This window comes from Mastigoproctus giganteus, chromosome 3, assembly GCF_048544385.1.
Source record: "Mastigoproctus giganteus isolate SK-2022 chromosome 3, ASM4854438v1, whole genome shotgun sequence".
Taxonomy (NCBI): Eukaryota; Metazoa; Arthropoda; class Arachnida; order Uropygi; family Thelyphonidae; genus Mastigoproctus; species Mastigoproctus giganteus.
The window spans coordinates 227,591,378-227,604,042 of NC_143577.1; the positions used below are offsets into that span (position 1 = coordinate 227,591,378).

General features: G+C 38.7%; 1 protein-coding gene across 1 annotated transcript in view; it reads left to right on the forward strand.

Annotated features, from left to right (window-relative positions):
- The window catches only part of LOC150088806 (uncharacterized), a 102,644-nt gene that overhangs the window by 19,156 nt on the left and 70,823 nt on the right, over nucleotides 1-12,665 (forward strand). The window contains exon 2 of the mRNA XM_090370328.1: nucleotides 8,554-8,643. Within this exon, the coding sequence (XP_090226454.1) occupies nucleotides 8,554-8,643 (90 nt within the window). The remainder of the gene's footprint in view (nucleotides 1-8,553; nucleotides 8,644-12,665) is intronic.

Sequence of the window (12,665 nt, forward strand, 5' to 3'; positions counted from 1 at the left end):
ACTGCTCCAATTTGTACAGCATTCTTTTATGTGAAACTGTATCAAAAGCTTTCTGAAATCCAAGTATATGATATAAAAATTATTTTTTGGTATTCAGTTTCTTTGTTACTGCATCATAGTATCCAGTCAAATTGGTCGGACAGGACTGCCCATTAAATCTATATGTGATTGCAGTATAACTACACTCCTGTCTAGATTGTCCTGCATCTTCTTTAATCAGTGGCTCCATTATTTTCCCTGGAACAGAAGTTAAGCTAACATGTCTGTAATTAACTATGTCACCTTTTGATCCCTCTTTGTGAATGGGGGATACATTCCTACATCTTCAGTCTATTGGGACCTCCCCTGAATGCAATGATACTGTCATAATTAGGGCTAAGGGTTTACTTACTTCCTATGCTGCTTCCCTTAATATAATTGGATAAATCACATCCACCTTAAGTGCCTTTTTTACTTTTAGCTTCAATTTTTCTTCCACTTGCCTCTCACTTTTCACAAAATCATTTAGCTCTGTTGGAGTTTGATATGCTTGCATTCCTTTCCCTGAAGAATTCCTTGTGTGTGAATATAGCTGCAAAATACCTTTTCAGTTTGTCAGAAACCTGAGTAGGATCATCAAAAATTATAAAGTTAATATCAAGTGAACCAACATCATTCATACTCTTCCTTCTAGGTTTACATAAGTAAAGAAGTCATTGTTCTTTTCTTTACACCCTTTGCCAAAGACTTCTGATAATCTGCCTTCACTTGCTTAACTTACTTTGTGACTTGATTGCAGACTAGTTTATATCCACCACAGGCTTCTGTATCACCAGATAATTTATGTACATCCCATGCATATTCCTTGTCTTCCACCAGTCTCATTAATTCATCTGACATCCATTTAGGTCTCAACCTTGAACAGTAATTCTTAATTGTTATTAAAAGCTTTGTAGCTTCTCTGGTTACTTCCCTCAATGCTGCTCACTTAGAATTTTCTGTTGGTACCATCAGTTGGTTCCACTGCATAGAACTTAAACTGTGTTAGACCACTCTGGCCACCTTTACAAAAGCAGAAGACCTTTCATTTACCCTTGACAGTCGTTATATCTTGTAAATCGCACATCAGTACACTGATCACTGCTACCCAGTGGGTCTCTTATCTGCAAATTCTTAATTCTCATGAAGAATTGCTGCTAATAATCAGATCAAAAATATTGCTTTCTCTTGTTTCCTCTCTAACATGCTGCTGTAGAAAACATTTGGAAAATAAATCCACAGTCTTGCTAGTGTGCGAGTGACCAAGCTGTAAGTTCCAGTCAATATCTGGAAAGTTAAAATCCCCCACTATAAGACATTCTAATTTAATGGCCCACTCTATTTCTGGCCACCTATGTCCACTGGATACACTGCCTAAGTTTTAATGTGCTTCTTAACTAAGAGCATAATCCTTCTTCCTCCTGTCCTGTATGCCCTTTCTGTACACATTGTACTCCCCATATTCAAATTCTTCATCCCTTATGTCTGAGTTACACCATGTCTCCTATATACCCACGTGTTCATTTCATCACTTAATCAGTAGGTCAAATGCATGTAATTTATTTACTGTACTCCTACCACTGGTGTACATTGCAATTATACATGCACCTGCAAGGATGAAATACCTATTCTTACTCTTTGTTATCCTAACTCAGCCCATGTATTTGCTTGTTCCACAAGGATCCCCAGCAGGTTTTTAAATCCTTGGCACTGTACTTTCCATGCTGCTCCTTGTTCTAATTACTTGCATTGCAAGAATTGCTTGCACCTCTGCCTGCAACTGTTGTTAATCTATTAGTGTGGGTGTATCCTCTCCCCAAGCTAGCAGTTTTCTGACCCACCTAACACTGCCTCAGTACTGTCAGCAAATATTTTTGCACCACTTTTATTTAAGTGTATCCCATCCCTGTAAAAACAGTTGCTCCTGTTAACAAGCACAGACCATGCTGTGAAAAATTCTACCCTATGAGCCTTACACAGTCTCTCCAGGGCCAAATTGATTGACAAGGCTCTCCTCGTGTCCTCCCTTCTATTGTCTGGGCAGAATTGCTAACACTTTCAAATTTAATATTGACTCATGACTTTTTCTCAATGTTGCCCTGTACTTGTTAAGTAAGTCCTCTGATCTCCTGTTAGTGTCGATGTGTACAATATCATCTTTCATGGTCTTCAAAGTTGATGACATTATAGAGCATATATCTTTTTTTATTTTCTATTTCCCTGACAATAGAAGTCACCAACTAACAATCTCCTGTGGGACAGGTGCATTTTGTCTTGGATATTTATGCACAAGTATAAGCTTTGGTGTTGAGGTGGGTAGCTAAAAGTTTGATGGACTTACATTTTACTTGCTTTGAGGGCACCCACCCTGTTCTTCAAGATGTCATAAACACCTATCTAAATGCTGAGTTCACACCTAATTTCCTTTCTTTGCACCGAAAACACACAAAGACATCCTCCTTGGCCATCTCATGACCCATTCCAAATGGATCTGCAAACATCAAAACAAGTAGCACATTTTGTAAGGCTGTAGTTCATAGGAGGACTATCCCCTTCCACTCTCCCCCAAGCCACTGCACTACTTTGAGAGCCCTTTGCTTTGCTGCCCTAGTCTTGTGCATGATTTCCATTTAAATTCAATTTAATTTGAGACTACTACACTAAACTAATTGCACTCCTCTCTATGCTGAGTAAAGTGCTAGAACAACTGCTCAAACAGAGAATCGAAATACACTACTCTACAGCAAATCTTCCTGCAAACGGGCAATATGGCTTCAAGTCAGGAAAATCGACTCTGGACCCACTGGAGCGCATCCTCAACATGGCAGAAAACTGTCCACAGAAATATCTACTTCTCATCTCTATCGACTTTGCGGGGGCATTCGATGCCCTTTGGTGGCCGAGCGTCCTCGCAAGACTCAGGGCAGCTCATCTGCCGATAAATCTCTACAGCTGCATAAAAAGCTACCTAAGTGGAAGAAAGGTCTTAGTTCAGGCCCCCCTACTGCAAGGTCGAGCGCCAAGTACACTGGGGATGCCCACAAGGCTCTGTATTGGGTCCCCTCCTGTGGAACTATGTGTTGGACGAATTTCTCCAACTTGACCTAGGGGATGTACAAGCACTGGCGTACGCTGATGACCTTTCCCTGGTCCTAACCACAGACTCAAGAGCTCAAATGGAAATTCGTGCAAACACAGCGCTAACCAAACTCTGAGAATGGACAGAAAGGCACCGTCTCACAATTTCACCCACCAAAACTCAATCTGTCCTGCTGAAGGGTTCATCATCATCATCATCATCAGCCATTTTCAATCCACTGCAGGATGAAGGCCTCTCCAGCAACTTTCCAGTTCCTTCTGCTTTGAGCACTGGCCCCAACTAGACCACCACAAATTAGAATCTAAGACAGAACCTAACCCCAACTAGACCACCACAAATTAGAATCTAAGACAGAACCATCAAGCTAGTTACTGAATTGAAATACTTGGTAGTTATCTTGGATCGGAACCGGTCGTTCACTCCACGCCTAAAGTACGTGCAGAATAAGATTAAAAATTATGCAGCCATGCTCACCAGAGTTACACACCGAGACTGGGGGCTGAAAAGGCGCACTCTGGCGATCCTCTATAAAGCAGCAATCATCCCGGCAATCACATATGCATCTGATCGGCGCATGGTTCCACAAGGCCTCAACCGTGGTAAATCGCCGACGGCTCGAAATTATACATAGACCCATCTTATTGACCCTCACCCGAGCATGCAAAACAGTGTTGACCCACGCGCTGCAAGTGATTACAGGGGCTCTCCCCTTCAGGTTTTGAGGTTACCCAAACAGGCATGCTGCAGCAGCTTGGACGGGGAAAGGTTACAACATATCTGGACCACACAACAGATCCAAAAAGCAATTGGAAAGCCGAGAAGAACAAGCTTCAAATCTACCTGTGATCAATCTGGCAACAGCGCTGGACAAGCTCTGACAAGGGGAAGTCACGTGAAAGTTCCTTCCAAATGTGGAGCAAGTGTACCCTATATTTCCGACATTGTTTTGCCCAGGACTGCATGTCACCTACCTTCTTACAGGATGGAGTGATCCGTCACAAGCTTCATCTCCTTGGAATCACAAACAACCCTGCATGTGCTTGTGACTCCCCCAAGACCTGGGATCACCAGATGCATGAGTGTGAATTGTATGATGACCTACATGCCCAGCTGATCACGCAAGTGCATTGCAACCTTAAAGACCATGATCACCACCTGCTAGAGGATGGGACAACCTACAAAGCCTTAACTGAATTTGCTCAGAGCCTATATGCTAGACGAATAACCCTTCCACTGCCTGCAAACCACAAACAACAAGGACAAATTTAGTACTCCACACACCCCGAACCTGAAAACTCCATGATCAGGTGGTGGAAACTTATAATTTCATCAATACCAGATTACTGGGGTAGGACCATTAAATATCCCAACTCATCACCAATTATAATCAAACGGAACACATATCACAGAAAGAGTATGGAGGAGAGCCTCCCAGTTCTACCCCCGTTGATAACACTGGATATCATGGCAGAACTGGAACTCATCTCAACCATACTCAATTACTTTCCACCGCAAATTGACTCACGGACAGGACATGGCTCCCAAGGGCAACCTCCAAAGAAAAGAGCAAGCACAGGCTCGGTGCACAATATACCACCCGGACTTGCATTCTGCTTGAAGCTCCATTCTCCCAAACAACAACGGAATCCACCCTAATGACGAATAAATCCTACTCTTCCAAATATCCATGGATGGGACATGGTTCCCACGAGCAACTACTCAACAAATTGCTGCATTAACTGCACTGTATTGACTTGGACTTATTGATCCTACATTTCCAGCATCAAATGGACCTGGACTTGCTTCTTGAATACTCAATCCTGACCTACAGACGGAGTATGCACCAAAAACGGCGAGCAGCCCTCTATACATTATCCTATGGACCCTAAAATATGATTTTAAAAAGGAAGAGTCCCAGTTCCAATGAGCGACCTCCAAATTGGCTGCAAAACTTGGCACACACAGACATCAGAGAAGAGGAGTTAAATCCTAGAAGAGACTCAATCCTACTGGTCTATACTAAATGCCACATGGACAAATCCCAGTCTCTGCACGCAGCGCCGTATTGGCGACCTGAGCTAGCTCCCTTGCTTGGCTCACCTTTTCCACCCCCTCCCTGGCAAGGGGGGAGTGTGACGGTTCTGCCATCTCCCCCCACCCACCACCCCCATTTTTACTCTCTGGTGGGGCATGGGCATGCCCCACTGTAAACTGGAGCTGTCTTCTCTATCGGCTCCATGTCTCTGCCTTTCCCCCCCAGTCTTCAATCTACTCCCCCCACTCTACCTGCACGCAAGTGAATGCCCCACCCAATCTAAATTAAACTATCTAAAATCACCTTCACCCAGTACTTTTGGCCTCTCGTTCCTAGCGCCTCCCTGCCACACAAGCACATAAAGGGTATGTATGTATTTTTTTTTTTGTGTGTATATATACATTTTTTTTTTTTTTAAGATCCTAGCCACTGAAATCTCAGGAAATTAGGTGGCAGGACCTGCCAGAGTAAATCTTAGTCTAGTGGGGTAACGTTGGGCCTCAGTAGGGGTCCAGCAGCCAAATGACCAGATGAACAACGGTACACGACACTACACATGTGCAATATCCATACACTTTTGAATCTCTGGCATTTCCAGTAAACTGCACGCCTATCACAATGCAAGCAATACGGAGATGGGGGGAACCCCTGGTTCCGCTTGACACCAAACACACTTTACTTTACACTTTACCATACACTACAAGTTACTAGTTACAATATCCTTTTATGCCCCCAACTAATCTTTTGCTGTCTTCTCTGAACCCACACATGGGGTCTAGCTGTTGCCTTATACAGCAGAATAATTGTTTTTCTCCTTGCTATCAAAGTCCTATATATCATAACACAGAGCTCCATGTGCTGTTCTAGTAGCTCATTTTTGCATCCCAGAATTTCATGTCAGACAGTATAATTATCCCTTGGTCTTCATTCTCCACTACCATCAGTGTGGTGTCACCCAAATGGTGTGTTATTCTGGGATTGTTGCTACCCAGATGTATCACCTTGCATTTATCAGTTTAACCTCAATTGCCATTTTCCAATCCATCTGTTTAATTCATCTAGATCTTCTTAAAGTAGCATACCCTGATTATTGACATTAACCACTGTGCCCACCTTTGTATCACTAGCAAACTTAAACATGCTTGAAATGCCTACTTAAGTATCATTTATAAATTTTAAAAACAGGAAAAGGCCTAACACTAACCAATGTAGAACCCACTCATCACATTAGGCTAAGAAGAGCAGTGGCCATTTATAACCACTGTCTCTTACCACTTGAACCATCCCTTTATCCATAGTAGTAACTTTCCTCTAATGCCGCATTACTCTAATTTATGTTAGCATTACTTCAGGCATATGATGCAAAAATGCAAGTTTATATGGTATCAGCCAAAAAAAAAAAAAAAAAAAAAAAAAAGCCTTCCCATTTCACCCATCCGGTCACTCCAAATGTTTGTCTAGTTTAGATAACAGTCATATGAGGTGGTACAGTATTAAAGGCTTTTCTGAAATCTAAGCAGGTGATGTCAAAATTACTCTTTGCATCCAGTTCCTTTGTGACATAGTAATTAATCAAGCTGGTGATGCATAATCTCCCTATATCAAACTCATTCTGTAATTACCTTATAGCTCCACCTGTATCGAGATGATCTTGCATTACTTCTTTGACTATTACTTCCATGTAACCCCAGGGGCTCACATCTGATGAGTATGGGCTTGGCAAACCCAGGGTCCTGAGCTGGATATCATCATTCTTCTCTTTCTTGGTGATTCCCTTCTACTTCTGATTTTCTCTCTCTCTCTCTCTCTCTCTCTCTCTCTCTCTCTCTCTCTCTCTCTCTCTCTCTCTCTCTCTCACACACACACACACACACACACACACACACACACACACACAGGGTAACTCAATTTTTTTGGCTGGTGCAGCATAAGCCTCAGGCTTCCTTGCACTATTTGGCTAATAATAATAATAATAATTAAAAATTCCTGAATGAAAAACCTGAGTCTTTCTTTCAAGAAGAAAGAAAACCAAGGAAGCTAAATATTTACCAACACTTTGTGTGGGTAATTATCCAAATGACCTTTGAATCGATAACTTCCTGGCTAGAAGAAAACTTTCTAAACTCTAAACCTTTTCCCCATGATTTGAATTTGTGGCCCCTAGTTCTGGAATAGAATCATTTATAATAGTTAAATTTTTCCTTCATTTATTTTATTATCCCCTCTCAGAGACTTATAGACCTCAGTCAGGGCCCTCTAATATGCCTGGTTACTGAGCTCCATAGCCCAGTCTTTCTTCATATGGGTATACCTTTTGAAGATCTCACCAAATGGAATGCCCCTCTCTGGACTCTTTCAAGAAGCTAAATGTCATTTTTAGGTGTGGTCTTACAATTGCCTTATATAGTGCAATTACAACCTCCCTGTCTCTGCAAACAAATGCTCAAAAAATCATTGCTAGCACACCATGGGCCTTCCTTTGCTGCCTGTCTACACAGCACAAATAACTTCATGTTCCTGGCTTTGTCATAATTCACAAATCACTTTCTTTCTCTACTGTTGTTAATTTGCTCCCACCAAATGTACAAATTATTTTGGAGTAGCTACACCAAATGTAGGACATTGCATCTATACAGCCTCTCAGTTGGACTATCCAATTATGTTGTCAGCCAATTACATTATAATTGTTAAAACTTTAAGGATTTTTTCTATTGCCTGGTTTTGTTAAATCAAGGAGTAGATGTGAGATTTCAAATATTTAATATAGCAGAAGCTATAGAACCATAGAAATAAATGCATTAAATTGAGGGCTATCTTGTTCTTTGTTTAGTGACCAGCAGATTCTTGGTTACCATAAGTAATCACTGTGGTGTTAATATTCTTGATTAAAAAAAAAAAAAAACTATATCTGCAAGTTCTCCTGAAGTACACTACTTTTAAACAAATAGCATTGCTGAAAGACTCTTCTGCTGTTTATTTAAAATCTTAGATACTGCTGTGGTGGCCTGTTTTGAGACTTGTCACTCCTCATCAAGGTGAAATACATTGAGACCACATGTTATCTGATTAGAAGCCTGTAAATCACAAAACAAAGTTGCCAGATCTGTCTCATATTTTGTGGTTCCTATTCTGTTGAAATAGGGTCCCAAAGATGAAATTTTGTTAACAGTTAGGGAATTTACATTTGACTCATTTATTTTTGATTTCTGTTTTATTTTAATTTACAAATTTTTATAACCTGTTCATGACTTGCAGAAGACATGCCAACCTTAGCAGACAAAAAGGGATTTTGTTGTTGCCTTTGTAACATGCAGTGCTGTTAAAAAAATAAAATTGCATTTTCATTGTAGAAATTTTAATTGACTATAATGCTTTTCTTTTCTTTTTTTTTTGTGTGTAGGAGTGACACTAGAAAGTGGGAAAAGGTATTCCCAAGTGGTGGAGACCTCCTACCACATGTCAATGGCTGCATTGGAACCCCCTGCAAGAGGTCAGTTTTCTATGAATGTACAACAAATCAAATTATATCTTAAGGTCACATCGCCCTTAACATCGTTAAGTCATGTCAGGGCATTTCAATATAGCATATTCATGAATGTTTAGGAACTTTAAGATTAGATTATGTTAATATTTCTTCTTATGTTTCCACCAACTAATGCATTTTGACGGTTGAGGAATGAAATCTGTGTACTTATTGAAAGTACTGTATAGGCAATTTTCAGAGACTTTGGATGTCTTAGAAAAGGCAAGAAAAGTAAAAAGCATTTCTCTCCCCATTGCAACAATGATATAATAGTGGATATGTTCCTCACCAAGCCAAGTATCTGAGCAAATTTTTTTAAGTATGAATAAAAATTGCATATTTAATCAGAGCAACAAATCATCTGTAAAGTATGTAATAATAGTAATTATAATATAATTACTTCAGTGGTATACTTGAGATTACAACCTTTCTCTTTAGTTTTAAGATAATGGCCTTTCTGCTACATTTCATTATGACTTCCATCATTTGGATACTGATGTCCATCATTTGGATACTGATGTTTCCTTTTAACTGTCATTTTTAAGGATGGAAACAAAACATTTAAAAAATTGCCAAAAATGCATAATGTTTAGTACTGGACTAATTTGGGAAGCAGATTGATTGATAACATGTTTCTTTGTATGCTGAAACAGAAGTACACCTGATCGGTATTGTGCCTTCGGTTAATTTTTAGAAACTTTCAAAGGTTCAATTTGTATATTAATTGACTTTTTTTAATGACATAGAGTAGTTAACAAAGTAAATATGTGAATAAGATTGCTACATTTCTTTGCATGATACAGTCAGACCTCTATATAACAAAGTTGACTGTTCACTTGAAAAAATTTCTTAAACAGAAATTTCATTATAAAGAAATGACCTTTTCAACAATGTAAATAATTAACATGCAGAAATATAGTAAAGACAGGAAATAAGTTGTAAATAAACAGGAATAAATTTTCTGACATTTTAAAACAATTAATTTATTAATACATACATACATATTAAGAAATTATTATTTTTTTCATACATACCTGGACACACTATTAATACACTTTTATTATTTTGAAAAATACTTGGTTGTTTTTTGTTGTACACTGTATTTTAGAGTACAGTGTTCATAAAAATTTTCACATTTGTGTAAACACCAAAATATATTTATCAGGAACACTTTTTTTGCACTGAAGGCCTCGATGAAGGTTAATATCTTCATTGCCCTCATTTTCCTCCACTTCATTGATATTGTCACTAGTTCTTTGAATACTGTCCAAAATGCTAGAGTCACTTGGAATTTCAGCTACTGTGGCATTATTATCAACTCCTAAAAATTCAGCAAAAACAATTTTTTCACTGATCAAACTTCTTGCTTGAAATTCATCTCAAGATTGCTCAGTGTCTAATAGCTCATCAATGTTAAGTGATGTTTTAGCAAAACCATTCTTAATTGTTTTTTTCTGTCACATCTTAACTCAAACTTTTGCCAATTCTAATATGCACATCTGCAAATGTAACACAGCCTGAACATGGTTGGTTTCTGTTCCCAATATAGTTTTGTTCAGTATGTATCTTCAGTAGTGCATTTTCAAATTCTTGATCATATATTGGTCCTTCGGCTGTAGTTTATACATGGTATTTGGAGGGAAGGAGACAAGTTTTACATTTGTGAGGCTGGCAGGGTAGCTGTAAACAGTCAATGTGATTTTTCTATTTTCTTTCAACTTTCTAACTAAATTTAAAATCCATTGTTCAAAAATTTCACTTGTCAGCCAAGATTTTTTGTTGTATTAGTATTCCGCATGGTGCAAGAAAGCCTATGGCTTGTGCTGCACCGGCCAAAAAAAAAAAAAAAAAACCAGAATAAAACAATGATAAAAAAAATAATAAAATAAATAAATAATAATAATTAATAAAAGAAAAGGAAATTAAACCTATCATCCTATGCGCTTCCCTGACCCGAAGGTACTATCCAGATGACCTTTGAATTTCCCCAAACTGTCAGCCTCTACCACCCATGTAGGCAACTTATTCCATTAATTTATAACTCATTGGCTAAAATAAAACTTCCTGCAGTCCAGTCTAAACATTTCCCCCATAACTTGAATTTATGTCCCCTAGTTCTAGCATCATTTATAACCTTGAAAAGGTTATAAATGATAACCTTGATAACCTGTCATTTATAACCTTGAAAAGATTATATACTAGCATGTGAAACGCCTTAATCCGGGAAAACTATCGTTGCACTCAGGCTGCTTCTGGTAAGAAGCATTACCCCACCACCCCTTCTATCTACCCTATCCTTCCTAAATACATTATACAAGCCGTACTGAAACTCATCATCCCCAATTTCCGGGTGGCATCATGTCTCCGTAAGCCCTATTAATATCCGCGTTACTTGTTTTAACCAGCAGTTCGAATTCGCTCATTTTATTGATGACACTTCTAACATTACTCTATAAACAATTAAGACTTACTGTTCTTGTATATTTAACAACCCTAACACAACCATTGAAGATTTTTAGGCTCTCTTCCCTGGCATTAGCTATCTGCTCACTTGAAACATTTCTGTCCCCAGAACATCTAGATAATGTCCATTTGGGGTAACAGATAAGAACTCTTGAGGTATGTGCAAGAGTTACCAATATTATCAGTTATTTGACCAATATTATCAGATAAATGTGTGGCAGTATTACCCATATCCCCCCCCTAACTATCAGTTTCCGAACCTTTAAGGTATCCTCAATAATACTGGCAAAAACTTTTGCACCACCTTTGTTTAAGTGTATCCCGTCTCTACAAAACAAATTCCTTCTACCTACAAGTGTGGGCCAAGCTGATAGAAATTTCCCCCCTAAAGCCTTGCAGAGTCCTTCAAGTCTTGAGTTAATCCACAAGGCTTTTAACATATAATCCCTCCTATCGTGTCTGGGCAGAATTGCAGACACATAGACATTGTGGCCTAGCTCACGGCATTTCCTCAGCATGGTCCGTTTTTTTTCCAACAAATCATTAGATCGTGTAGGTTTAATATCATTAGTCCCCACATGAATAATATTCTCTTTACCCCCCTTAAAATCTGACAATCTGTTGGTGACATCATTAATAGTTGCTCCCGGCAGACATACCCTGGTTCTACTCGATGTAGATGTAGTTCAATACTGATGACTTTACTACTTTGAAGCATCTGGGTTGTTTAATTTTCCCTTTTACCAAAAAAACTTTAGTGTTTCTTTACCAGCCATAATTGCAACAACCAAAACTGTAATTCTTTCCTTACTTTTTTTTACCACCTAAACATTTATCACCTTTAAAAGTCAGTGCCTTGTTCAGCAAACATTTAAAAAATATACCTGTTCCATCAATATTGAGTATGTCTTTGGGCTCTAAGTCCTCCATAATTTTTTCAGGACTGTTTCTTTCCACTGGGTTCAAGCCTCTTTGGTTACACCTCCACTTTCACCAGAAAACTTTTTCAACTAAGCCATGGTGCCTTTTAAATTTATCCAGCCAACCAGAACTTGCATGGAATATATTTTCTCCAGAAAAGATGCATACTCCATAGCCTTTTCTTTTATTAATGGTCCCAATGTTGGCATGTTTTTGTCTTGAATCAACTTTGCCCATTTAAAAATGGCTTCATATACATCTTCATACAGATGTAATTTTGCATGTTTCCAGCTAGATCCAGTTTTTCCAAGCCTTTTGAGAATCAAAACATAGTTTTTCAAAATCATTGACAACACACTAGGAAGGATATCAATTTTTAAAAGGTGGTTTTTTTTTTTTAAATAAATCTGATCTATACTATTAAGCACTTCGCTTTTTTCGCTACGCTCAAGGATTTCCTCTTAGACATTAAGCTTACTTGTTCAGCAGCTAATACAAAACTGATTTAAGACCCACTTTTACCTAACAGGTAAATAGAGATGGAAGGATAATGGCAACCTCAAAGCAAGAATTTAGATTTGTCATCAAATTTTTGTTTAGAAAGA